At 40.5% G+C, this 27,909-nt stretch overlaps 3 protein-coding genes across 4 annotated transcripts; all 3 read left to right on the forward strand.

The window, feature by feature from the left end:
• The first annotated feature begins 1,706 nt into the window (after positions 1-1,706).
• RSL1D1 (ribosomal L1 domain containing 1) lies at positions 1,707-6,542 on the forward strand. Of its 2 annotated transcripts, none has more exons than XM_005522903.3 (9): positions 1,707-1,799; positions 1,963-2,102; positions 2,864-3,002; positions 3,617-3,765; positions 3,907-4,008; positions 4,597-4,690; positions 4,778-4,906; positions 5,646-5,858; positions 6,099-6,542. In XM_005522903.3, the coding sequence occupies exons 1-9, from the start codon at positions 1,764-1,766 to the stop codon at positions 6,447-6,449; spliced, it is 1,353 nt and encodes a 450-aa protein (XP_005522960.1). In that variant the 5' UTR covers positions 1,707-1,763; the 3' UTR covers positions 6,450-6,542. The 2 variants fall into 2 exon arrangements, with proteins under 2 accessions (XP_005522960.1, XP_087920484.1); XM_088064358.1 differs by having other exon boundaries at positions 5,649-5,858.
• A 1,988-nt stretch (positions 6,543-8,530) lies between these two features.
• Positions 8,531-11,756, forward strand: LOC148182926 (transmembrane protein 238-like). Its single transcript, XM_088064041.1, has 2 exons — positions 8,531-8,952; positions 11,603-11,756. The coding sequence occupies exons 1-2, from the start codon at positions 8,567-8,569 to the stop codon at positions 11,610-11,612; spliced, it is 396 nt and encodes a 131-aa protein (XP_087920167.1). The 5' UTR covers positions 8,531-8,566; the 3' UTR covers positions 11,613-11,756.
• Positions 11,757-15,326: 3,570 nt separating this feature from the next.
• RRN3 (RNA polymerase I transcription factor RRN3) lies at positions 15,327-27,764 on the forward strand. The gene is made up of 18 exons (XM_005522904.3): positions 15,327-15,428; positions 15,558-15,661; positions 16,144-16,200; positions 17,039-17,128; positions 17,215-17,344; positions 17,785-17,844; positions 18,335-18,398; positions 18,881-18,950; positions 20,611-20,709; positions 21,324-21,419; positions 21,850-21,985; positions 22,765-22,895; positions 23,528-23,658; positions 24,440-24,624; positions 24,910-25,018; positions 25,436-25,588; positions 25,802-25,889; positions 26,283-27,764. Exons 2-18 carry the CDS (start codon positions 15,569-15,571, stop codon positions 26,439-26,441), a joined length of 1,851 nt encoding a protein of 616 aa, XP_005522961.1. The 5' UTR covers positions 15,327-15,428; positions 15,558-15,568; the 3' UTR covers positions 26,442-27,764.
• The last annotated feature ends 145 nt before the right edge of the window (positions 27,765-27,909 follow it).

Raw genomic sequence — 27,909 nt, forward strand, 5'->3', positions numbered from 1 at the left:
AAAGGACAGCTTTTCTTAGCCACTTTCTTTTTTGTTTTGATTTTGGTTTTGTTCAAATAACACACTAGGAAAGGAAAACTTCAATTTTCCAGGATTTTTTTTCACTCTTTAATCAGTGTATGTCTGTATAGTTCTTTCCTAAGTCTAGATAAGTCTTGATGCCATCAACTATTACTGTTGCTCCAGGAACACTAACAGCAGAAAGAAAATATAAATCACTACATAGAGCAGCTTGCCAAGAAACTAGGGTATTTTAGTTTCTCTTTGCACTGGCCACACTAATGGAGCAACAAATTTTGTTCAAAGACATCTGATGAGAAAGAATAAAACCACACATAGAAAGGCAAAGAGCAGTAAAAAAATCTAAAGAAGAGTGAATGACTAAGACTCCTAATTTCATGCATATTTAAGCCCTGGTTATGCCTAGCTGTGTTATCCAAAGAGCAGCTTACATGTGTGATGAATGCAGACAACCCAAAGCTGCCAGGGCACACACAGCACTGCAAGAATGAGACCAAAATAATTCCAGGCTAGATTTTATCTCTGTACAATGTATTTATCCAGCATGGAACTCTACGGAATAAGCATTCTGCAATTAAGCTATTTCCATGTAATCAGTCAATGCATTTCTAAACTGAATAGGAGATGCAGCAGTTCTGCCTTTATTAGTCACACACGGGGAAGAAATGGTTTGACATGTGATAATCAGTGGTTGCCTCAATGGAAGTGACCTGGAAACAGCCATATTCTAGACAGAGTGCATGAGGAAAATCAGCAGCAGAATTCAGTCCCTGGACTCCATGAGACAGACTCTGGTTTATTCAGAGAACCAGTGGGCGGCATCCCATGGGAGGCAGCTCTGAAGGGCAAAGTAGCTCAGGAAATCTGGCAGCAGGTTTTTAAGGACAACTCCTTCAATCATACAAACAGTTCCTCCTGATACTCAGCAAAACAAGTAGATCTATCAGGAGACTGGCCTGGCTAAACAGGGAACTTACAACAACACTCCAGTGCAAAAGGACAGAAATACAGGAAGTAAAATAAGGGATAGTCTTCAAAAAAGGAATCTGAAGAACATGCTCAATTCTTCCTAAACATGATGGTATGCTGGGTGGTCAACTAGATGGGTAACCACTGTTCAGATGACAGGGCTTTGAGGGCAGAGATTATGGCTTGTACTCCACTTGAAGGCCAGTAACAAATGGAGTACTGCTGGGATTTATCCTGGGACATGTTCTATTTAGTATCCCCAAGAGTGACCTGAAGCATGGTCACATCAAGTTGATGCAGGGGGCATCAAACTTGGGACCAGTCATTACCCTCATCAATAGAAGGACCTGGATAGGCTGGAAAGACTCGGCAACACGAACCCATCCATACTCAAAAAAGGCAAATGCAAACCTGCACTTGGGAAGCAGCAGCCCCTTGTGGCAACAAAGGTTGGAAACTACTGGTTGGGGAACGGCTCTGCTGCAAAGCGGCCCGGGCACAGCACGCTAAACACGAGCCAGCCCTGGAGGCAAAGGGGGCCATCAGCTTGCCGCGAGCACCCTCGACAGCCGTTAGCAACTGGTGCGAAAGAGCAGGAAATGAGCGGACAGCACCGACCGCGCTGCGAGCCCCGACTGCACGGCGACCCCCGGCCCCCGCCCCTCCGGCCTTCCCCGCCCCTCCGCGCTCGCCCCGCCCCGGACGGGCCCCGCCGTGCCCCGGAAAGCGGCGGGCACGCAGGCGCGGAGACCGCACGTGGCACCAGTGGCGCCATGGCGAGTGGGAAGGAGCTCCTGGACCGTGCTCAGGTACTGCGGGAAGCCGGCCTGGCGCTCCCGGAGCGCACCCGGGGCTGCGGGGAGCCGGCCGGGCGCTCCCGGAGTGCACCCGGGGCTGCGGGGGGCCGGGCGGGCGGGAGCGCGGCCGGGCCGGGCTTGACCTGCGGCTGCTGCCGCTGTGGTGCCATTGCAGGTGAAGAAGGCGGTGGAGGCTCTCGTGGCTTTCGCCAGAAGCAAGGCCAAGGGGGACGCGCTGCTCCTCAACGAGAGCGAGAGCGTCCATCTCCTGGTGACGGTGTGGAAGGTCCCGCAGGTGGCAAAAGTTATCAGAATGTAAGACATTGATATCCGGCCGCATGGTTACAGGGGTTGCTCGTGTCGTTTGCCTTGGAAAAGAGCACTTTGCAGATTCTGAGTTTAAGGGGTTTGACTGCTACGGCCTTGTCCTGGGGGCTTCCATGCCGTGACTACGAACTGCCGCGTCAGAATGCTGCATTACCCCTACTTTTGGTACAACTGGAAGCTGGTCTGTGCCGGCTTTTTGCACGGAGAATACTGATTCTGTGGTTTGCCAGTTACAGGGCACATGCCTTTCAGTCCTTAAGCTTGAGAAAATAGATCACCTTCTTTGTCTTGACCTACCAGCACCAAAACATTAGTAAAACTTCTTTTTTCTTTCGATAACGAAACCTGAATATGAATTAGAAGACTCCTTTTAAACTATAGCCGTGCTATATTGAGAAAGTTTACATCCATGTATCAGGAAAGTTTACTCTAATGACTGGATGCGGCCATGGCATGAAGGGAGGAGCATGAAGGCTCCTCCTCCTGGTACCCGTGTGGTAAGGGCTGCTGATACGATAGAGGATTCCCCCTTGTATCGGACTGGAGCCGCAGTGTTCGTTTCACATTCACAGTTCTGTATGCTTATCAAATGTAGGTTCTACTGAGGCTATTAAGTAGTTAATAGAGTCTAAATATAGGCACTTCTCTGTGTTGTTAAAGGGTACTGATTTCTCAGTATAGTCCTAGTTCTGGGGAAAACAGCTTTCTCTTGTTAGGCATTCTTTATGCATCTCATATTCTCATTATAGACCACTGCCCCATGGCATTCGACCAGAAACAACTGAGGTTTGCCTGTTCACAAAGGATGAACCAAATTTATCAGCAGAACAGACTGAAAATCTGTACAAGAAACTTTTACTCCGGAATGGGGTCAGAAGTATTAGCCAGGTAAGGGAGGTCATTGATGGTATAATACAGGACTTTCATTTCTTTCCTTTTATACCACCAAAAAGAATACAACTTGTTGTTCTTTTCTGCTGTATAATATTCTAATTCTCACTCGCATTATTTAGTAAGATTTTTCTGACTGCTGGACTTGCAGTGTTTCTAGAATACGAAGTTTACTCGGAATAATTTCTTCTTCAGTTTGAAACAGGATTTTTAGTAAGCAGATACAATTTCTAGATAAATGTTCAATATTTAGTTTGAGTAACCAATGGGGAAAAGTCACAATGTTTAAATACTTGAGCCCTTTGCAGCTGAATTGGATTGTTTATGCCACCAGCAATAAAACTATAAAACAACTTGTTATATTTAACCTTGATTTAGATGTTATTCATGTACTCAAGTTCTGTTTGATGATGTGCAGTTACTGTATAAGAGATCCATATTGTTTGATTCCTTAAAACAGTAGGAAATTGATACTTTTTGATTGTCTTCAGCGTTCTTAAAGAATGAACTGTGATGGACTATCAGTTATGCGACTTTAATTTGTGCAGTTCTGACAAGCATTTCAGGTTGCATTTTCAGCAGTGGGGACTAAACTAGTGCTTGTGTTGCAGATCATCTCATACAAAACCCTCAAAAAGGAGTATAAAATGTTTGAAGCAAAGCGGCGCCTCCTGAACAGTTTTGATCTCTTTCTGTCTGATGACCGAATTAGAAGGCTTTTGCCCTCACATCTAGGAAAGCACTTCTATGAAAAGAAAAAGTAGGTCTTTAAACTTTGGAATTCCATTCTTACGTTATCTGTTTTAAGATCAGATACTTCTTAGTAATGGAGGCATTGGTTTTCTTTTGGGTTTTCTAATTATTTCCTTTTTTTTTTTACCCCTTTTGCTTTCTGTTTTAGGGCACCTTTGTCTGTAAACCTGAAAGCCAGAGATCTTGCCAAGGAACTAGAAAAACATATTCAAGGGACTACACTCTCAGTTCACAACAAAGGGTGCTGTTAGTAAGTAAAAATAGATTAATAAAAAAACATCAATTGAAGGATGGTTCTACCTGAACTGTAGGAATCTTAAGTGAGTTATTTTTATTCCTTTATTGTGTGAATAAAAGATGTTAAGGGTCACCATTCCAAATAGGGGGCATTTTGAACCTTTACCTGTATAGTTAAATTAGTAGTTCTACTTAAGATTTACTGTGAAGTTGAGGGGTTTTGTCTCCTTTTTACCTAAGGAATTTTTGGGCACCTGTCACTGTCAGAGAACATGTACAGTCTTAGTTTTGCTCAATATTTTTCTATTTCCAAAATATTCTATTCTAATAAAATTTCTTTCATGTATTGTGTATCTGAAAGGATCTGTATTGGTAGTACTGCTTTGTAATGTAAGGCAAAAGTTTCATATCCAAATATGGACAGATGAATACAGGTGAATCCCTTCTAACTGTTACCACAAAAGTTTTTTGCAATAGCCATCACTCCTTTATGGTAATTGCAGATAAATGGGCTTTTTGCATTTCTGGGTATGCCTAAACTAAACAAGTAACTTGAAATAAGTTTATTTGCCCATGTATAATTATTATTTATCTCTTTCAGTACAACACGCATAGGTCACACTGGGATGAAAGTGGATGAGATACTTGAGAATATCATTGCAGCAGCAGAAGTGATTGGTAACAAGTTACCAAAGGTACTGCTCATTTACTGCATTACAGACAAATGGGTTCATACTACTTCAGCCTTATTTTTACACTATATACTGCTTTTGTTTTTGCAGAAATGGAAAAATGTAAAAATTCTTCACCTCAAAACACTTAAATCTGTTGCACTTCCAATATTTACTGCAAATATCTCCAACCTGGATGAGCTTGACAGACTGCCATCTCTCAAGAAAACTGAAATAAAGGTAACCAACATTTCTTCAAACTTTGAATAAATTAAATCAGTACGTTTAGTTCTAGGTCTTTGTCTTCCTTCTATGCATTGTCATGTTGGGTTTAAATGCATTAGTAACTGATCCCAGGCTTTTATGGCTAAAAGTGCTGAGATACTCCTGCCTCAGTGCTTCAAATACTCAGTAATAATAATGAAATCATGGAAACTCCCTTACAGGTTTTAAAGAAAACTGGAAATAAATAAAGTGTTTCTAGACCTAAACTCAAGGGACCTGAGATTCGTTCTTAGAGCTTTGCTTATACTGTTTATCCATATTTGCATTCTGAAAATACATTAACATATATGTGGATTTTGATTATGCATCTGTTCTTTGTTGGTTAATCAGTGGCATTTGAATAATCTCACACTCATATTTGTGTAGATATAGGGGGAGCTCATACTTGTTGAGATATAATTGACTGTTCCTTTCTGCTGAGTTCTGCTTATAATCATTTGTCTGAAACTAATTTGGACTGTGAATATTCAACTTAAAAACTGTGATGTTGACATTACTATAGTTGTAGCTATTTATAATGAACTTCCACATGTAACACATTTTTTCATATTTTACATATGGTTGATTAGTCAAGGTCCATTGAATAAGGGTCTTAAATGTTTCTGCAACATCTATTTTATAACCACATTAAAACAATTATACATTTAGAAATGGTATAGGGATTTGTTTGAGATGTATTTCTGATTAATTCTAGAAGACAAAACCCAAGAAAGTGAAGAGGAGAGCTAAAAAACTGAAGTCAAGTCAAGTCACTGTGACAACAGGAAGTAAAGCTGCTGCTCCTGCTGGTACCCAGGCGCCTGTGATAAAAGAGAAAGTAGAAATAGTCCAAGAACCAGGTGATAATGATGATGAAGAAATTCCACAACTGGTGCCTATACAAACAACAAGCTCAGCTGATCTGAAGGTAATTGTTGAATAATATTGGGAAACTTGCATTTCTGGTAAAACTAAAGGTTTTAACCTGTTTAAACTGTCCATTGCTCCTTAGAGAACAGTATATGTTAGCACACTTCAAGTAGATTAGGGTGCAGTTCACTTGAAAGTATTTGTCATTTGTAATAGTTCTCACTGATCCTTCTTCCTGAAAAACAGGAAATATGTTTCTTGGGTGGAAGGGTAATTTTTTTGTTTGTGTTAAATACAGAAAATGGAACCAAGTCCAGAAAAAGGTGACAATTTGGGCAAGAAAGTAAAAACACGCCTTGGTAAGAGAAAGAAACAATCTCTTGTGGTAGAGACTCCAAGATCAAAACCTGAGGGTACAGAAGAGTGTGTAAACTTGCAGACATCTTCAAAAGAGAAAAAAGCCAAAGCCAAGCAGGTCAGCAAGCCAAAGGAAGCAATAAAAGAAAAAGACGTGAAAAAGTCTCAAAAAAAGCCTGAAGCAAAGTCATTTGCAACACCCAAAGCTGGCAAGTCAATACAGTCAGCCAGGAAGACTTCAAAACCACCAAAGCAGGCACCCAAAAAGGTGCGCATGCCGCAGTCAGCGTGAACATTGCCTGTTGTAACACATTTTGTATCATCATACCATAGTGTATATTCAGTAAATACATTTATTGAGGAAGTAAAATATCTTTTTAGAAAATCTGATCCCAAAAGGTTTTTTTCACCAAGATTACTAATGATTCATTGGTTTCCTTCTAATTTACAAGCTGGTACAAATAAACTCACTCTCTTAATGGCCCCCATCACCTTTTATCTTTTCCTGGCCCAAACTGAAAACACTCAAATTTTTCAAGTGTCAAAGGACAGAGAGGGGTCCATCCCAGGGAAAAAAGGCTGAGAAATATTTTAGTAAATGCTGTCTTTTTGAAGAGTAAGCATGTGTGCTAAGAGCAGCCATCATTTTAAAGGTGAAAAAACTGCTACAGTTTTTAAAAAAACTGTTCAATATAATAAGGACAGGTTGACAGCGATTGGTGTTACTGCAAATATTTAAGTTAGCAGCCTGATACCAAGCCACACATTTTTAGTTGTTTTTACCTAGGGTATTTGTGAGTTAAAAAGGCACAAGACAGTTTTGCTTTAACTATATATATTTTGAAACATCGAGCAAAATCTTACCTTCACTTTTGGGCTTTATTACTGCTACCAGGACAGTTGAGAGTGTTCCTGTGTGATGGTAACAAAACTGTTTTTCTTCCATCTGAAAAAAACCAAAGCCTGTGTGAATTCCTGTTAAGGCATGAAAAATACAGACTTCAGAACTGAAAGGTGATATATTTGAAATTTTACAGAACTGTCCTGTTGTTCTCTGTATGATCACTTGTCTGTTCTTTGCAGAATGAGTGAGAATACAAGGCAGATTTGTGTTGAAAAGTCTTAGTGGTAAAAACTCCAAATAGGAGAAAGGTGGTAAGAGACACGATTAATGAACAGGAATTAACCAGCCTCATTTGTCACTCAAAAAACTCATTTTAGGGTAGCCTCATATCAAGATATTGGCTACCTAGAAAGAAAGTGGGTGTTAAATAAAATGCAGTAAACACTGAGTATGAAAATATTCTGCTTGATCTGCGTGATCTGCGGCATCAATTTTTTTTGACCCTTTTGCAACCCTTTTTGTAACTTTTCAACTATTTTGTGAACCAAAAGCTGTGATAGGAATTGAGTCTGTAATCCCAGAAAACCAATAGCACTCACTGTCACTGGAGGAGTAATCTTCCTCAGAAGCATCATTTGTACACTCTTTCCACAAAAATGTGGAAGGTGCCTATGCTATTAGGCCTGGTGACAGTTCATGTTGGCTTGATATCTGTAGTTACTGGAACAGTGGCTTACCCATCATTAAATAAGGTGTTAGATATAACACCTTGTGGGAGCAGGCACAGGAAATCCTACATCTAACTGCAGTTCTTGTGCTTGAGTACTTGGGAATGTAAAAAGATAAGTATCAGATCATTACTGAACACGAGGGTAAACTGTGTCTTGCCTTTTACATAACTTTTACTTACTGAATTTTACATCCTGCATTGACAACTTGTTTCCTGTTTGTCAACCTGAACTTGTGTTCCAACTGCTCTTTTTAAACACAGTTAAAGGAGTTTATGTGCATTTGCATAGACACATTTGTAACTGTTTTGCAAATCTCTCTGCTGTCTGCGACCAGCTGGCCTCCCTTTGCAAGTGTGGAGATGAGCGAAGTAGATGCTTATCTGGGGATCACTTTTTTTGAAGTGCCTCCCTTCTAGGGTGCCTGAGGTGGCTCTGCCTCAGCTGGAACAGCTGAGCGGGCCCAGCCGCGTCCGGCTCACCTGCGCACCGGAACGGTGGCGAGCGCTACTCCCAGAGAAGCCTCAGCTCCCAGATGCCATCAATCGCTACAGATCAGCCTTCGAGCCCTACCGCGGCCGTCCGGGGGCTCGGCGGGGCCGTTGAGAGCGGCGTGTGCCCGCCTTCCCTGCGCACGGCCGCGGGTCAAAGGCGCGGCCCGGACGTTCCCTCAGGTGTGTGGGGGGCGCGGCCTGGGCGTCCCTCAGGTGCGGGGCGTGCCCCGCACCTGCCCGCGGGGGGCGGGCGCGGCCCTGCCCTCAGGTGGGTGCTGCCCTCGCGCCGCTGCCGCCTCCCCTCAGGTGCGCGCGGCCCGAGGCGGCGGTGGCGCCGCTCCCGATGGCGGCCCCGGGCGGGCTGGGCCGCTGCGTGGCTGCCTTCTGGCTGGCGCTGGCCTTCGACGCGCTGGGGCTGGCGGTGCTGCTGGCCGGCGTGTTCGCCGACGTGTTCTTCTCCGACCTCCTCATCTACGCGGGCGGCATCGGCATCTTCCTCAGCCTGGTCTGGTGGGTGTTCTGGTACGCGGGCAACTTGGAAGTGCCGCCCGAGGAGCTGCGGGACGACGTGGGGCTGTCGGCGCCCAAGGGCCGCGGGGACACGCTGCTGCGGCGGCTGGTGAACGGCCTCAGCCTCCGCCTCACGGCCGCGCTCGCCCCCGCCCGCCCCGCCGACCTGGAGCTGCAGCGCGCCGGGGGCTCCCGAGGCCGCCACGCCGACCCCGGCAGGTGAGAGCCAGGGCGGGACCCGGGCCGGGACAGCGAGGGGAGAGCGGCTGGGAACTTTGGCTAGAGATCGGGAGAGCTCTCTTGCCCGAGATTCGATTTAGCTCTTGCTATGTTGAAACACCTGCTGGCAGCTGACGCTTCTTAAAATAAAAAGTAGTGGGGAATCTATCTCAGTTCAGGCGGCAAAAAAACGAGTGGGAAAGATTAAACAAATTGGATTAGGCAGGGAAGACAGTTCCTTGTAGCCGTCTAAAAACGGGAAAAGCGAGCAGGAGTGAAGCCCGGGGAGTGTGCTGGAGCTGTTGCCAGAGAGCAGCACAGGAGCCGTGGCATTCTGAACAGCAACCAAATGCTGCCCGAAATGGCCATTAACCAATATGCCACATGAGCTCTTGGGAGGGAAAGCCCTCTCGTTAGCACCAGGAAATGTTGCTTCATTGGAGAACAAGACAGGTGAAATGCTGACTTGGATTTAACTTGGTAGAAGAGCTGTAGATTAGAGGTTGAAATTCATAAATGCAATCAACAGTTAAACTCTTTGTCTTGAATCTCGGTCATCTAGAAAAATGTGATAATATACAATGTGTAGTGTCTAGGTCCTATTTCAAAGCATGGTCGAAGAACATGAAGCTTTTCTAAATATCCCTAGTGTGTTCATTTATATGGCATGTTCATTTAGGAAGAAAATCATGCTTAATGCCTTGAAAATGTGTGTGGGGAAAAGTCAAGCCTTCACTTCACTATGTAAAATCCTCTGTTGAAGGAGCTGTAAACACAGTTTTGTACTGTTTGAACTGTTCAAGGATTCTAAACATCTCACTGTTTTGATTCACTATGTACAAGATCTGCTTTTCCTGCTTCTCCTTGAAACAAAGTTCTGAAGACACTGTTGATTTACAGAAAAGTCCATGTGGAAATCATCTTTCATGAAAGCCATGAAGTTTTCTTGAGAGGAAGTTTTAACAGTAGGGAGATTGGGTATAGATAATTATTGCTTAACAGAAAACTTGTAGGAGTCAGGAAAGAACAGCAGCAATACAACTTTCAAATATTGTTACTGCTTTTAGTTTATCATTAACTACACCTGCAATTAGAAAACAGGCTGTTGAAAATGAGTCATTCTATTTTCAGACCTCTTTTATTCTGAAAAATAAATAAAAATTGATCTAAAATTGGCAAGTCCATATTCGTAGGGAAAGATTTGCATTTATAAATGACTATGCAGAACCATCCCGTCTTTTATGGCAATTACAGGTATTGAGCTCAAAAGATAATCTGCTATCTCTGTAGATGCAATATGTGTACATGGATATCTATTCTGTTGTAATGAACTCCAAGTAGTGAAAGTTACCCATTATTTTGAAATATTTCAAGTTTTATTCCTGATTTTAATTAGATTTATATGTCCTATAGAGATATATATAGTGATTTAGTACAAGATATCCCAAGTAAATGGCAGCTTCTGTTGCTACAGTAAACAAACTTCAATTATGGTAATTCAGAAGGAACCAAAACAGAAGGGGTGAACAGCAGTTATGTTACATATTGCAACATAAACTCTATGATTTTACTTGCAAGGTGAAACAAAGGATAACAAATGGTTTCACCTTGAAAGATAATTTAGGGTTCCCTTTTGAAGTAAATTCATCTAAAGTACCTTAGAACTTCTCGTAAACAACTGTCTTAATCAGATCATTCCTTGCTGATAGACCAAATCCTCTCCCCATCAGGAGATATGTACGAACATAACCAAACGGGTTAAACATGTTTGGGCAGATATTCTCTGGATGAGGAGGAAAAAAACCACCACCACCCACACACATATATTCAGAAAAAAACCCCAACCAACCAAACTAAAAAAAAACAAAACCCACACAAAAAACTCCCCCCCTCAAAAGAGAAACAAAAACCCCCAACCTACCAAACAAACAAACAAACCCAAAAAACAAAACATCAAAAACTTAAAAAAATCCAAATGCCCTGGCCATTAGGAAAGCTCCTTGAGCATTAACTTTTTGAAGTTATGAAAGGAACACTACATTTTGTTCTGATTTCTCATTTTAAAAATTATATAGTAGAGAAAGGTGAGAATTTTCATGACATGGAATGCTTCTATTAAAGTAATAACAATTAGTTTAGGATCCTTAAGCCTGAAAAGAGATGCAGAGTATAAAGTGTTCTAGAAGTCTATACAGTCACTATGGGAAAGGTATGAAGTGCATGCCTCCCAAAGCAAAGCAGGAACAAACAAACTGTCATGTGCTGTGTAATAGAAGTGTGGCATTACTTGACAAAGGACAGCGGGACAGATAAAAATTTACTGATTCAAAAATCCAAAAGACAAAGCAGAAGAGATGTATAGATACTATGTTTGGTTCAGGAAAACCTGGGGCAGTCAGTGGCAGTTGAGATGATATCCTGAGGAGATACTACTTGTGTGCCATATTCTTATCCCTTTATTGAGACATCACACTTGGCCACTATTGGAGATGGGCTAGTGACTTGATGGATCTTTCCTTTGGGTCCCAATTGGCTGCTAAACATGAGGAAAAGTACTTTTAAGATTGACCTTAAGTAACAATTTAGAGTTATATGGCCATTTTTGCTAAGACTATTTTGGAGTAACCTTTTCTTCATGTGTTATCTTCAGGATCTGTTGAAGACATGACTAGTAATGTTACTGCCCCAAAAAGTGGGGGAAATGCTGCAAATCGTGGAAAGAGATTCCCTACTCAAAACAATAGGATTCTCTCATTGTGGAATAATCTCTGCAAGCATTGTGGATTCTCCATAAAATGGACACGTGGAGCCATATCTCTGCCAAATGCACCTATTTCAGTGTTGGACTGGACATGCTTTGAAATGGTGAAAAAAAGATCCCACAAAATCTCTTTAAGAAGTGAGAGCTAAAAAGAATTGAACCTGATTTGCCGAAAAATCACTGTATCTTGTCATATGGTTGGTTTTACTGCTTTGTTTTAATTTTTATTATTTTTAATAACCTGCAAGGTTTGGATAAAAAGCTCTTGCACAATGAAAAGCTCTTGCACTGTTTTTTACCAAGGTCTGGAAGTTAAACTTACTGTGAATTTTTATAATGCCAGTGCAATACTTTTGTTTGTAAGGGTGCTTTTAAAATGTCTATATTAAACTGTTGACGCAAAGTTGCAAAAGTAGTAGAAGTTGTTTATAGTGTAAATACACAATTTACAGTGTCTATTGTAAAATTTCATTGTTATTTTAAAATAACCTGGGATCTGATATTTTATAAGTAGACAAATAACACCAACAATGTTGGCATACAAGTACATTCTTTGTAGTTACAAATGATGTAATATGACGACTCTTGCAAGAGGGATTTTTAGTTCAGTGACGTTGGAAATTATTTTCTGAATGCTGAAGCATTTGAGGGAGGGAACATGACCAAAGGAAACCCTGTTGATTAACAAGTACTCCAAGGCTTTATAAAACATTAACTGTACCTGGAAAAATATTTATATTAATGCTAGTGATACCTAAAATTGTGCTCATGATAAAATCATGTGGAGAAATTCTTCATGAGTTCTTCTATTTTTGAATTAACACTAAGAGTTTGATGCCACCACCAGCAAATGCTGGTAGGTCTTAAAATTTCAATGCACAATTGTTCTGTGCCATACCTCATTGAAGACTAGAGGTGGAATTAAGGAAAATATTTACTAGGAACACTGTGGCTGTACTTCCTTGTGAACTCTTGAAATCTTTCAGTGTTTTCTTGTAAAATTACTGGAGCAACTACTATGCATATTCTCATTTTTAAATGTTTTCCAGATGCTGTGTATTTTAACAAATTCAGAAGAACACTAAACCTGGAGGTCTGCAATGTAATTTCTCCTTTACTATCTGCAGTTTTTAGGAGGTGTATGCAATTTGTTTCCTCCTTTTAATGGAACTGTAATGTGACACCACTGCAGTGTTACAATGGTCTGATTAAAAACACCAAAGCAAACAAGCTCCTCCCTTAAAACCTGTAGATCAGTTTTCATTTGCAAGATTTTTTTTTCATTTCTTGGTTCTGAAAAGAGATATATGCTTTTACTGATTCCCCATAGTTTCACTTACAAAATGAATTATGAGATAGGGTGATTAATAAGTGCAATGATTAGTAGCAGCTATAAATTAAGCCAAAACTTATATGTGGTTCATATACTTAGTCTGCAAAAAACAAAATTTTCTACTCAAATGTTGCAATAATAATTACTAGAGTGAATTGAGCAGGCCTTTGCATTCCTTGTATATTACAATGTAATTGATCTTAAATCAAGTATCAGTACTTAATGATTGTTGCATAAGATTAGAGTGCAACTTCACTCAAAAGTTATGTGGAATTCCAACTAGTTTACTAGTGTGAATAGTATATGTTTTAAAAATGAAACATAGGAGCTGATCCATCAATTAAGAAGGGTGTTAAGCATGGAGAAGCACTAAAGCACAGGGAGGTTACTGAGATGGTGAGTCCAAACAATGAGAGAGACAGTACTTGCTGTGGAGCAATGATACCTGCTCTAACTATTGTAACTATATTCTTTTTGAAAATGTCACTGTTTCATGCCATCCATTTGCCTTCTAAATCAGGAAGGCTAATACTAAAGAGAAACTGGGAGTCATCTGCAGTTACACATTAACAAATATTTAACACTATTTTAGTTCCATGATATCCTTATCAACTCTACTCAATGCAGCGCAAAGTCCACTCAAAGAACTTTTACATTGGTGACTGGAAGGAAGCTCTTGGACATGTTTAGGACAGCTTGCTGTTACGTGAACAGAGTTGTACAGCTGAAAATAGAATTTGTCTAGCCATTGAGGAAAGTCCTATACATGCTGTTTGAAATCTTAGCCCAAAATCACAAAGAACCAAACTAGTTCTACAACTGGCTGCAGGAGTCTTTTGCATCTAGTTAAGTCTTAAAACTAGCTCAAAATGTCATCCTACATTCCACTAAAGGAAAAATGCCGACCCCCTAGCTTCTAACTATGTGGATAAATTAAATACTTATTAGACTTTAAACGTGAACTGCATCTAATGGAAGTTTTCATGTGGTATATAGTGTCTGCTTAAATAGGAACATCTTCATCAAGGAAATATTAAATTATTAGTAATGTCTACAGAATCTGTTTGATGTGACTTGTGAGAGTTGCTGGGGGCGACATCATTGTTACAGTAGCAATTTGTGTTGAAAAGAAGCGTAAGTGCAAGTTGAGAGGGCTAAAGTCAAATAATGGCACGTGTTGCTGTAGCTAGTTTGTGTGAATGGGTGACTTGAATGTTACATATTCAGCCAAAGTCAGCTTTGAGTGGTTTGGGTGTTACTGATGAACTGCACAGGAGATGCAAGTCTCTGTTCATACTTATTCAGGTTGCTCTAGCAGTAGAATTTGTGTGTGTATACAATCCTTTGGGAGAAAAACCAGTTACTAGCTCCGAGAAAAGTCTGTAAGACATTCTGTTTAATGACTAGTGCTTTAATGGAGGCCCAGCCTACACAGGGAGGATGAAAACCCAGAAATGTCACTTGATATTCCTGTGCCCATGTTCTAGCAAATCCATTATTACTTCCCAAGGCCAAACTCCGCTTTGTTTAGGGCAGATTCTTGGCCCTCTTTAATATCAATTTAGTGGTTCGGACTATTTAGTTTATCCCTTCGGATTGTTTTCAGTTCTTAGCTGATAACTCTGGCGGGCCGTGCCCTGGGTGTCACCTGTCCTGTGAGGGGCTGCCCTTGGCTCCCACCGCTCACGGGAGGGGCCGGGGAACGCTCGCTTGTGAACGATCCCGGGATGGGATCGCTCCACCACAGCCCTGGGGATAAATCTGGATTTCTGCTCACCCACTCCGGGACGCTGGGAGCAATACCTGGAGTCAGTGTTAAAACCGGAGCAGTGACGAGCAGAGCTTCCCGCTCTTCTTGCCCGGCTTCGTCTCCGCGTACGGGGCTGGAAACGCCCTCTCCGTGCCCCTGCCCGGCTCCCCCGGTCCTCCCACACCGCGGCGGGCGGGGGCAGCGCTGCGGCTGCTCCCTCTCGGCGCTCCTTGCCTCTTCAGTGGAGCCGCTCGCAGCCCGCTCGGTGCAGGAGCCGCTCGCAGCCCGCTCGGTGCAGGAGCCGCTCGCAGCCCGCTCGGTGCAGGAGCCGCTCGCAGCCCGCTCGGTGCAGGAGCCGCTCGCAGCCCGCTCGGTGCAGGAGCCGCTCGCAGCCCGCTCGGTGCAGGAGCCGCTCGCAGCCCGCTCGGTGCAGGAGCCGCTCGCAGCCCGCTCAGTGGAGCCGCCCGGCGGCGCGGCGCGGCGGCGCGGGGGGCGGGCTGCCCGGCGCGGTTCCCGCCCGGCCGCGCAGTTCCCGCCGGAGCGGCATGTGGCGGTGCGAGCGGCCGGGACGCGCCGGGCGCGGAGTGCGGCGCCGCGGGCCCCGCTAGCGGGGACGCGGCTGCCACCGCAAGGCAAGGGGGAGCAGCGGGGGGGACCCTCGGGAGGGGAGCGGCGGCTCCTGCGGCTCTGGCTGCTGAGGAGGGGCCCGAGGGGTGCCCCGGGCCTCCGAACCGTGCTCACGCGGCTTCCCCTCCCCGCAGGCGCCGTGACCATGCTGGGAGCGGACGAATTCATCAGCTCCCCGCCCAGGAAGACGGTGCGGTTCGGGGGGACCCTGACCGAGATCCTGCTCAAGTACGAAAAGGTGACTGCTGCTTCTCGGGGGCCTGCGCTGCGTACGGGCTGCTGGTTCCTGGGGTCATTCCGTGAGAAGATTCGTTTCGCCTTACGCAAGACCGTGCCTGAAGGCTTAGGGAAAAAAATTGAAGGCGGCTGAGAGTTGTAGGCTTGTGCCAGGCGGTATTGCTGTGCGAGTGAAAAGATTTCTCCCGTGAGTCAACCTTAGTGGCCGGGTGAATGTAAAGCCTGACTTATGCTAAAGCGTGCACAGGGATCCAGCTGTGTCTGCAGGGAGAGAAGCTGAAACTGAGCCAGCAGCCTCGGTTGTCTTCTGGGGCAGCACCCTATTACTACTGCTTCAGCCTTTCTGAGCTGGCTTTCTTGTGTTCTTGATGTACCTGTTCAGCAATAGTTGGTTGTTCAGATACCTTGATGAAATTGTTATTTTTTACTAAAGGAAAAAAAAAAAAAAAGCAAATAATTTATTTATTTCTGTTTTCCTGCTAGGGTGACACCACAGATTTTGAGTTGTTAAAACATCAGCTGTCAGATCCAGACATAAAGGTAAGACTTTGATAGTCAGGGGTCTGATGATTTTAGGTTCATCTGTCTGAGTGTAATCACCAGACAAGTCATTCTGGTGCTTACACAAATCCTTTGCTTTAAACATTTAAATCGTATTTAACAGTTTTTTTCTTTGTGGAAACCATCAGAATTAAAACTCTAAATGGAAAGAAAATGTCTATCTATACACATAAATATATACAGGATCTTCATAATTGGTGTCTCATGCTTACCGACTCTTCTCTACCCTTTGAGTCTGTCTTTGTTCCAGATACCATCTTTTTAGGTCACTGCTGCTTGATTATAGAGAGTACGATCTTCTGTAGATCGTACTGTGGTTTCTGTCTTTCATAGCATTTAAGTTGCATTGAATTTTACCTTCTGTTCTCACTAAATCTAGTTTCATTAGGCAGTAACAAATGTGTATTTAAGTAGTTATACCCAGAAGTATTGTTTCACAGCTCTTCTGTATAGCTACGAGTACCCACTACATTTGCTGTTTCAGGACTTGAATGTCCTTTCTGCTTTAACTACAGCAGAAGAGAAAAGAAAATTATGATGGAATACAATTTCTTTTTAGTTCTTTTATGTTCTGTATGAGGGAAGTTTAGTTTCCTGCTCAGTCTGACTGAAGCCTTCATGGCAGGCTGTTGGTTTAGGAGTTGGCATGAATGTATTCTGCATTCAAGAACTTTCATTGAAAGTTCTTTCCTTTCATATTAGTGTGAAAACAATTTCTGTTTACAGACTTAATCTTTGACTTCTAAGGATTTTGTTATTTTCTGATTGGTAGTACTGTTTATTGAAATAGTTACCTGTTTTTTCTGCTTATTTTAAGGATGCCCAGATCATTAATTGGCTGCATGAATTTCGAGCTGCTGTTGCATATTTGACCAAAGAGCTTGAACAACTGGTCAACATTTTGCTGGTAAAATCTGTTTGCAACATGGGAAGATTAAGAGTTTAGTACTCAAAACATCCTTCTTTGACATCTTGATATTTGCTTACTTTTAGAGGCTGCCATGGTTGAGAAGGAGCCGAGAGGTAGTAGAAGAATATCTGGGCTTTCTTGGCAATCTTGTGTCAGCACAAACTGTCCATCTCAGGCCGTGCCTCCGGATGATTGTGTCACTCTTTGTCCCCCGTAAGTTACTTCTCTCTTAATCTTTGTTTGCTCATCAAAGTCCCTAGATAGATAAATTCTGTATAACAACAGTCCATGACACAATGAATTATTCGGTTATTGAGGTTTTTCATGTTGATTGTGATAGTTTTCTGTACCTAGATTTTAGAAGATGTATTCTAGCTGCTAGTACAGATCCTGTTCTGAAGATGTCTTGGAAATGAATGAACTTGTACAATATTTTTACTACTAAAAAACCAAAAGCTGAAGCGAGGATCATGTCAGATCAGAGGTTCTCATGAACCTCCTGGTTCTGTAAATAAAACAGTCTTTTAAGAAAGTCTTGTGGCTAATTTTGATGCTTTAGTCCTGGTGGAGATTGTTGTCCAGTGTGTTTGCTATTGAATTTGTTACCTATAAGATTTATACAATTTTGATATAATAATGTAATTTTTTCCTAGCTCGAATAACCATCAGAGAAGATGATGTGGATATTTCAGATTCTGATGATGATGATGAAAGTGAGTATAAAGGTTATATATAGATATATGCTGCTGTAGTGCCTTTACTAAAAATGTATCCAGTGCATGCTGCTCCTTTTTTTACAAAATTAATTGAGCTGAGTTCAAGTAAAACATCAAGAAACATCCTTAAATTCCCAAGTCAAAGACTTTCTTGTACTCAAGTCAGTGGTGTGCTAACCCGCTCCTTATTACTTTCAAACTATTCCTGTTGGTGCAGCATCTGTAGGAATAAAATGTATAAGGAAGCATTCCTAGTTATAAATTGTTTCAAAGCCAAAGAAAAGTTAGGAGTTGTTTGGTTTCTAGTTACCTCAATGTACACCCCCCAGAAAAACATTTTGGCAAATATAGTTTCCTTATATTCCTATATTTGGCAAATAGATTCCTGGGAACCTTTCCATTGTGTAGTTGATACCTACTTTTTTTACTGGTTCCTGATTTAGTTTTCTGTAACCAAGTGCATAAGATTCATTTTTTCTTTCTCTAGACATTTCTGAAAACTTTGATACATGCCACAGAGCATTGCAAACTGTTGCAAGATATGTTCCTTCGTAAGTATAGAGTCCTTTGGCTTTGTGTGTCCTTTCCTTGCAGATTTAAAGCTTGTGAACTGGTGGGTTTTTTCCTCTCTTAATTGGAAGTATAATATTTCATTTCATTGCATGATTTTCCTAGTATTCGCTAACTGGTAGAATGCTTTATACAAACATTAAGAAGTTTCTGTCAGGCATCAGCAGCTGAAAATCCTGTTAACAGAAATGGGAAGTAGGAAAAGTAGTGTTGATAACTTGTTCATGGCTTCTGTATTTTATGTTCTGTATTTATATGTAGTGATATTTGAAGTGCATTGTGAAAGTTTGCCACTTATTGTCTGCCCAGTGATCCTTGCCAAACCACATTTTATACAATTGCTTACCCTAAAATAAAGTTCCTGTGAAATAAGCTTATTCCAGTACATCTTTAGAATGCTAGAGTTCAGTATTTGCAAACCTATAACCTTTAGGTCTGATTTTTGGTTTTTAATTAATTATAGGACACCACAGTTTCTCATGCCGATACTTGAGGAATTCTTTCCTTTCATTAATAAATCAGAAAGAACTCTGGTAAGAGCTGTGACTATTTTTGTTGATTTGTTCACCCGGTTTTCTAAATGTATTCAAATATTCTGTATAGTATTACAACTGATTTGATGGCAGTCAATGCAGATTTTTGAAGAATATAGTTATATATATAATAATTACATATATAATAATCATGTGTGGTGTTGTGTTGTGTCTATTTAGTGTAAGGCTGTCCAAGCATTCTTGAGTTCCTTGTGTGCAAGCATTGTGCTCATCTATAATGACATCATCACATATTTTTTCCACTGGATTGCTTTCTTAATCAATATATACCATGGACCTCCTTGACGAGGAGTCTCAGACTGTGTAGTAAGGAGACCTGTCTTGTTTGTTATCAACCTGGAAAGTCTTTGTCAGAGGAACAGGGGATTTGATAAGCAAACAGGAGGCAGTGGACATTACAGGCAACAATAGAGTAGAGCCCTAAGTTGTTTTATTACATCTTTGGCATAGTGTTTGTGTGCTGAAAAACAAGCTGGAAACCTTTGACAGGTTATGGCTCTTGCTTGATCTTTCTATTTGCTTGTTCCAACTTGATAAGTTGGCTCTTCATGTTACAGGAAGGCAAAGCCCTGCACCTCCGGCTAAGTGCACTTGGAGCTGTGTTTCAAACTCATAGAGTGCTGAAAAATCCCCAAAGTTCTTTATATATCTTGCAATTTTTAAAAAATGTATGTTTTTGTTGTTTTAATTCAAATAACTTTAAGCACCAGCTTCCCATCTGTAAAATGAGGGGGGCAATAACTCTTACATGGTGTTAAGAGATTTATTTACTTAGCAGCTCGGTGAGGAGCAAGATGTGAAGAAATGCGTAGCTGTTTTCAGGGCAAAACTCGAATGAAGTGTAATAAAACATGGTCCATGCATTGTTGTTAAATATTATGATTTATACCTTTTCATTAAACTTTCTCTATCTATTTTATGTACTGACTAAGCCTGTGAAAAAAATTAGCAAGATGGCCTGTGGAAAAATCATATGTGCTCATGTAATTAAAGGTTGTGTTATAATGCTTATTCACAAATAGACTGGTGTACTTAAATGTGGCACTTTACCTGATTTTATCCAGTGACTTGACAGTTTTGCTTTATGAACATTTGCTTTATGCAATGTTGCCTTTTGTACATATTTGTGTACACATGGGTGGGCCCCTGCATGCTCACAAAATAATTGTTAAGCTGCTTGATTTATAATCAGAATGACTGAAGAGGCATAGCTGTGTAATTTAGAATTGCTGCTGGTATATTATAATAATCTGAAATAAAGATGCATTGTGTCTCATTTCAAGCATATATAGCTGGTTCTAGATAAAACAAAGCATATGCTTCATTTTCCTAAAGAAAGTTTAGACATAAATGCCTATGAAAATGAATAACTTCCTTTATAGAATCTTTACACTTTATCTAGAGGTAGTGGGGAAAATTTGCATGGAAACAGCAGATTAAGTAGTTAATGGTGACATAGCTTAACTACTGAAAGTTAATGTTTAGTTTATACATTAACTTACTCTTGATTGAACACAGCCTGTTTAACCTATTTCTGGGTCTTTAGATAACAATATAAGAAACTTGTTTTCTAGAAGTCTGCAGAAATTTGACTTTTCTTTTAACACCATTATTGATACCAATTAACTTTGTGTTATAGGAATGTTATGTCCATAACCTCCTGCGAGTTACTGTGTATCTTCCAACTCTAAGGCTTCAGATTCTGGAGCTTATTATTGAAAAGCTGCTGAAATTGGATGTAAGTTTACTCTGTGTTATCTTTTATGGAAGGTTGGCATTAAAATACACAGAGTAGGAAATGAAATGTGCTTCAGTTTTAGACTTGACAAAAAATGTACTTGTGATCATGAGTACAAACCCATCCAAATTTACACTTCATTCCCAGGATAAAGTTGTTCCCACGATTGAGGGTAACTGTATGGTGTGTACCATACACCCTGCCTGAAATCTCTGCCAGAATCCAAAGAACCTGTCTTGTGTTGATCTACGCTAATGTGCAGAGAATGTGCTTCCCTTTGTGTGGTTGATTGTTTGTGTCATCTCTTTGAAGTAAAAGGATTACAGTCCTACAAAAAGGCAGGAGGGCTAGCACTGTAAATGATCATGGCTTTTTGCCTCACTGTGTAACTTGTCTGGGAAGAGCTTATGCTGGGGATGTAAAGTTTCAGAAAGTTTGTAGTGTGCATTTGTGTATGGCACATCTTTCCTTTTTAAAATGTTTATTTAATCCAGGACAAAAATGTAGTCAAGAAATTACTCATGTTGTCATGTCTTTTATATAAATAATAAAAAAAACAATTTCATATTATTGTCATGGTTTTATAGAAATTAATTTCCTGTTTGCAACTGTAGGTTAGCACTCCACAGCAAGATATTGAAGATGCTGAAGAAACTGCTAATAACTGTGCTAGCGAGGAAAAATCTACAGAGGAGGGACTTTTTGCCATGGTTGGTTATCTTTTTTTATGAAATTTTTTTTAGTAAAATTATCGCTTCTGAGGCGGCTATGAACTAAGTGTAGAAATTCATTATTACCTTGTTGTTACTGCACTGCATACTGCTCTTGAAACCTGAACAGCTGACAAATGATTAGTGTGTTCTCAGGTGTTGACTTTATTTGTGTAAACACCCAGTGTTGCATCCAGCAAATCAATTTCATTATGTAAAAATGCAAGCAGCTGTGCAATAAAGCTGATACTTGGCTTAGTGTGCAAAAATTTGCTTATGCTGTATAATGAGATACTGCTTTGCTAAAAAAAAAAACGAAAGATTAAACTTCAGCATATTGCTGAAAGATAAATTTAGTCTCACTTTTCCTGTAATTGCTGTCTCTGAGAATTGTGTATTTAACAGCTGCATGTGCCATTTTATCTACCAGGAGGAAGATGAAGACAAAAAAGGAAACAAAGTTGTCTCTCCCAGTATTGAGAGAATGGCCCATCCACTTGCAGAGCGCCTGGACATCCTGATGACCATCCTGTTTTCCTACATTAAAGATGTTTGCCATGTGGATGGTGAGAACTCTTGCTCTATAACCAAATTTGTTGTTTTGATAACAAATAAGAAACACATATGAGGAGTTCTTGCTTTCTGTACTGCAAGATAGAGCAGAACTCTGCCATTACCAGGCTGTAGTCCACATTCCTGCCTCTGCCCAGCTATTGGGAGAGGTACAGTAAGGACTTCAGAGGTTTGGTCTTCAGTTGGAGACATTTTGATGCCGTTAATAAGACACTGTATCCAAACTGTAGTACAGTATAAATGTTTTTATCATTTGCTCTACTTGAGTACTAGAATTATCCTGGATCCTTTCAACATCACAAGGACTGGAAGTAGATCAAAACAACCAGACACATTGCTCAGTTGGCTTTGTTACAGGGGAAAAAAGAAGAAAGAAATATCTTTCACTGTTATGTATTAAGGGTTTGAATTCCCTAGATTTATATATTTAAAACAATATTTAGAAAACATTATGTTGTATCTTCCCCACATAAGCCAGGTGATTTATTTCTTGCTGTTTTCTTGCTCTTCTGAGCTAATGCATTATTGCAGTTTGCATGTCTAGCAGCTTTATATATGTGCGCACTCAGAGAGAGTCTTCGCTTACACCACTTTAAAAAGCAGTAGAATTGATTTGGATTTTTAGATGTCAGATAAACTGAGAGGTAAATTTGGAAGTTTTTCTTTACATATTTCCTGCTGGTGTAGAAAGATATAAATACCACTTCTGCAGCATGAGGCCAGGAAGAAACTACTGAAATGGTTCATTTTGTTCTGTTTGTTTGTTGTGTAGGCAAGCTCGACATCAGCAACACGAAGGATTTGTATCGGGATCTGGTTTCTGTTTTTGACAAGCTCATTTTACCAACCCATGCTTCATGTCATGTACAGTATTTCATGTTTTACATCTGTAGCTTTAAATTGGTGAGTAAAAGCTGTTTTTAAAATGCAGTGTCCTCTGTCATTTCTGCATCCTTGTTTTGATTTTTTTAACAGAACAGTTTTCTCTGCTGTAATTCTATTCTAAAGATAGCAAGTACATCAGGATTCATTAGTACTTTTGCTTTCTTTTCCTTCTCTGTTACTCCTTTGTTTTTCTTTATGGTTGCTCTTCTCATGTTGTTCATAAACCACTTCAAATGGAATCTTAGCAAGTGTGAAGGAACAAACTTGGTTAAAACTAATCTCTTGGACAAAAATCAGTTGGACTCCTGCACCTAAGACATGGGATGCAAGTTTCCTCAGCATCCCAAAACTATTGCAAAGATGCTATCTGTTAGCTTTTTTGATTGGAAAATCGTGTCTGCTGTTTGTTGTTCCCCCACCTCTCTATTTTATCATCTCTCTCAACAAATTGTTGTTCTTTCTTTTACAACTGAGTATAGAAAAAAACCACAGAAATGAGTGGTCTTCCATCATGTGCAGAAGTGGTTATTTACTGCAGTTATAGGTAGAATTTTTTTATTGGTTTGGTTATGGAAATTATAGGAATTGATTATTAAGAATCTACTACTTAAACAATGTCATCTCACAATTTCTTTGTATCTTTTTTCCAGGGGTTGGCCGAAGCATTTTTAGACCATCTTTGGAAGAAATTGCAGGATCCAAACAATCCTTCAGTAATCAGGCAGACTGCTGGGAGTTATATTGGTAGCTTCTTGGCAAGAGCTAAATTTATTCCTGTTGTGTAAGTTGTCTTCATACATGAGCAGAAACAGACAATTCTTGCTATTGTGGAGCATAAAGCAGAGAATTGGTCTTCTATTCCAACTGCTTTGTCAGTAAGCCTGAATCAAGAGTCTTGTTTGTCCTTTCAACAATACTGGTTCAGTATTGTCTTGAACTTTCCAGGAAAGATTTGCACATACAGGATGCAAAGTGATGATTGCTGAGGTTCATGACTTGCTGTTTAGGCCTTCACTTTCCAGGAAGTGCTGAGCCATGGGTAGGTTGTGCTGACTTCAGGCAGTCATGGATTCCCAGTGTATCTGACCTTTTTAGTACCCAGTGTTAGACACTTTATGTAGGCTCTGGAACAGGGAGATCATTTGTTCTAGTATTTTGATAGAAAAGAGTTAAAATATCTTCCTTTTCATGTATACATTCTATATTTTTGTGCTGTTCAGAGTGGGTGTGGCGACTTTAACACTGGAGTTAGTTGGATATTGGACTTACCTGGTGGGCATGGGAGGCATTGCTCTGTACCACCTGTAGCCAAGGATTCTGATTGTTTACTGTGGATTCATCTCTGGGCATCCTGTCCTTTCACTGACTGGGGTTTTCAGTGCTGTTTGATCCATTTTATGCTGAGATAAAGGGGAAAGCTCGTAACAGAATAATTTTTTTTATAAAGAGATTTTCTTACTGATGTTTTCATAACCACTGAGATTCTTGAATATTTGTTTAACATATTTTCTACACCATTTCAGGTGTTATTTTTACTCTTCTTTTTTCTCCCTGCACTATAGTACAGTAAAAGCATGTCTGGATCTTCTGGTGAACTGGTTGCATAAATACATTGATAATCAGGATACAGGAGCTAATGCCTACTGTGATGTAGCTCTCCATGGGCCGTTCTATTCTACATGTCAGGCAGTGTTCTATACGCTTATTTTCCGTCATAAACAACTTTTGGATGGAAATTTAAGAAAAGGTGAGTATAGTAGGTCTGAAAGGATTCATTAGAAGTTTTACTGTTGCTATGTTTTATAGTGGTAAATTCAGTCAAGTATCTGATGGCAAGTTTATGTTGTTGTGTTTAATTAAAATGAGGTGGCTTGTATACATGTTGGGGCCAGACCTCGACTGTGAGAGTGCCACAGGATGTGCTCCTGTGGTGGTGTGCAGAGTGCAGCCATGTCACACTGGAAATTCTTAGAAACTAAGTTCAGTTTATACGATATCTAACTTATATTTGCCAATTGTTTTTATTTTGAAGGTCTGTCTTATCTGCAGAGTTTAAATTTTGAGCGCATTGTCATGTGTCAGCTAAACCCCCTGAAGATTTGTATCCCTTCTGTTGTCAACTTGTTTGCTGCCATTACCAGGTACCTGCTCACTTACTTGTTTCAGCTTGGTTCAGATTTTGTGGGTATTTAAAACCAGCACAGGGTTTTGTTAGGCACAGTATTGAACATTTCCTGAGACATAACACTGCCCATATTACAGGTGTAGTAAGTTTATTCCTAGGTCAGTTACAACGGAATCCTGCAGTCCTATGAAATGGATTGCTCTGTGTTGGAGCCAGTGTGGTTGTACTTGGAATAAAGTTTATAGGAGCTTATAGGAAGAGAGCAGACACCTTATCTTGTGACTGTCTTGCAAACTCCTAATATCAGCTGGAAAATGGAAGATAGAAGCGATATTTGTTACAAAATAACTTTGTGTTTTCATACTATCCATCTGAAAATCTTGCTTTGGGTGTGCTGGAAGTGCTTATCTTTTCTTTATTCCCTTTTTTAAAGGAAATACCAGCTGGTGTTCTGCTACACAATTATTGAGAGGAACAACAGGCAGTTCATTCCCGTTGTGCGGAGCGGCACCGGGGGGGACCTTGTGCAGACCTGCACCAACCCCCTCGACAGCTTCTTCCCCTTTGACCCCTACATACTCAAAAGGTACAATTGAAAAGTGAACAACTCCTTTGTGCCTTCTAGAAAATAATGAATACAACTCATAGGACACTGTCAGTGTTTCTGCTGTTCACTGTCTTCCCTGATTCTTCGTACCTTTCATATGCCACATTTCAGCCAGGTTGTGAAAGGTTTAAATTAAAATGTACCTATACTGTTAATATAACTCCTCATTCTGTGCTTTGTTTTCTCTCTCAGATCAAAGAAGACCATTGATCCTATGTATCAGTTCTGGGAAGAACTGAGTGCTGAAGATCTTGAGAATCTGAAGAAACCCATTAAAAAGGTAATCTTGATCCAAACACATTTCAGCTATCAGCTGCATTTATTGCAGAATAATTTTTAAAGTAGATAAGAGCATACTATACATTTAGGGGAAGCTGTGACTGAAATTTGGACTCTTTAGGAATTGATCCATTTTTGCCTTGAGAGCACTTTAACCACTTCTGCAGCACAGGACCCATGTGAAAGCTTTATGAATGTGCTCACAAAATGGACATGATGATGTCACTGGGAAATCCACCCTTTGAATGTGATTTAGTTCCCATATTTCATAATCAGAGTACATCTAATTCTCTTACCATTCCAACTGGTCATGCCAATTACAGTGTAAATCCAAGTCTCTGATAAGATTTGACAGTATCCTCCTGCTCTCACCAGTCCTTTTAAATTTTTGCAGGGTACTTCTGAAGATGAAGATGATGACTTTTTGAAAGGAGAAACTCCTCAAAATGATGGTGTGGTTGAAATTGCACCAAATTCTTATGAGTCCAACACACGGAGCCCTGTGAGCAGCATTGGCTCCCCTGCAGACTGTTACGTGCCGTACCCACTGTGATACAGACAACCAGAAGGGAAAAGGTTGAAAATTGTGTGCAATGTTTTGCTCTGGAAAGAGACTTGAGCTCAACTTTCCAAACTGGCAAATGTTTAAGTAACTACATTTAAGAAAAATTACTGTTTCTTAGTCATCAGATTTCTACAGATATGTTATAGTGAACTTATATGTTGCTAGAAAAAGCTTAGAGAATAAATAGGGTGATATTTTACAAATTTCACATTGAAATGGTTTTTATGACCTAGAAGGATTTTTTTAATAGTTTTTTCCAACTCTCCAAAACTTCGTTTACTAATGTTTCTCTAGAAGGTGTTGTATATCATGGGTGAAATTCTGGTGTTTCTTCCTGCAGATTTGTGTGGGGGTCAGAATTCCACTATCATTGTTCTGACTGATGATTCTTCTTGAGGTGGTTTCAAAGTAATGGTGTAATCTCTCAATAGGCAGGGCATGAATCCAGTCTGGCAGTGGTTTTCCACACACGTCTCTTCAGCTTTTCCTGTCTGTAGAGCTGTACTTGGTGAAGCCATTTGCTAGTTGGAAGTGTGCTCAGACAGAAAGAATTATCCCTCCTTAAATCTGTAGCTGACACACACCTTTCCCAGCCAGGAAAGTTCAGACATGTAAAAGTGATGGTTGCTGGAAGTGTTGAAAATGAGGGAGTAGCTGAATGTATTATTTGTAGATAGTTTTCTTTGGGGTGCTTGTGAAGCACTCAGAGACAGGTATTTATTTGCCAGATTTGAAGTTTATATGTGAATGCTGAAAACAAGAAAAAAAAAATATTCCCTTGTGGAAAGGAAGTGATGGTGTCAGTGGTGTCCTTGTGTTGTCCATGTGTCTGTCAGTCAGTGTAGAGTTTCTCTACAAAGGTTTCTTGTCTTTTCATGGTTGCTGGCTTTTAGATTTGAGTAAGAATATAAACAATGGGAAAAAATTAAGTGTTATTTGTGTAACATTTAGTTTAAAATTTTGTGCATTTGAGACTAAACTCCAGTTGCCCTTTAGAATCTGAACTTGGAGGTTCTCAAGACAACATTTTTATTTGAAGCCAATAAAGTTTGACGCAAACAGTGCAATTCTTAAGATCCTTGAGAAAACCACATCTCCGTATGTAACTGAGGTGCTGTCTGTGTAGCCTGACTTCTCAGAGTTGGGGTGTTCATTCTGACAGACTGCAGAAATTACTTTTGGGGATGATGCTGCGAAGTGCATAAGTGGATCTGTTCTTCATTGTATAAACTGAGAGGCTTTGGTTTTTTATTTGTAGTTCTCTTTATTGTCAGTCCTGAGTAATAAACAATAGAATTCTGTCTGAAATAATTGCATTTTCTCCTGGCACGGAAGAACGTTCAGATCAACAGCAAGGAAAAATCTTTTGAAAGATGCCTTTCATACACTACTTCCAAGATGAGGGTGTGTAAAACTTTCCCAGTTTTAATACCAGGTGATTCAGGAGCTTCCATGT

The sequence above is a fragment of the Pseudopodoces humilis genome, chromosome 18, assembly GCF_049639895.1.
Source record: "Pseudopodoces humilis isolate 2021_Gansu_Grassland_sample_001 chromosome 18, ASM4963989v1, whole genome shotgun sequence".
In the NCBI taxonomy this organism is placed as follows: domain Eukaryota; kingdom Metazoa; phylum Chordata; class Aves; order Passeriformes; family Paridae; genus Pseudopodoces; species Pseudopodoces humilis.

Excerpts from the sequence above, each read along its gene's own strand:
- RSL1D1 (XM_005522903.3), top strand. The coding sequence starts at position 1,764 with ATGGCGAGTGGGAAGGAGCTCCTGGACCGTGCTCAG. Across the intron at positions 1,800-1,962 it reads AGCTCCTGGACCGTGCTCAG|GTGAAGAAGGCGGTGGAGGC; the intron begins GTACTGCGGGAA and ends GTGCCATTGCAG. Across the intron at positions 3,766-3,906 it reads CACTTCTATGAAAAGAAAAA|GGCACCTTTGTCTGTAAACC; the intron begins GTAGGTCTTTAA and ends TTTCTGTTTTAG.
- LOC148182926 (XM_088064041.1), top strand. The coding sequence starts at position 8,567 with ATGGCGGCCCCGGGCGGGCTGGGCCGCTGCGTGGCTGCCTTCTGGCTG.
- RRN3 (XM_005522904.3), top strand. The coding sequence starts at position 15,569 with ATGCTGGGAGCGGACGAATTCATCAGCTCCCCGCCCAGGAAGACGGTG. Across the intron at positions 25,019-25,435 it reads TTGTTTGCTGCCATTACCAG|GAAATACCAGCTGGTGTTCT; the intron begins GTACCTGCTCAC and ends CCTTTTTTAAAG. Across the intron at positions 25,890-26,282 it reads TGAAGAAACCCATTAAAAAG|GGTACTTCTGAAGATGAAGA; the intron begins GTAATCTTGATC and ends AAATTTTTGCAG.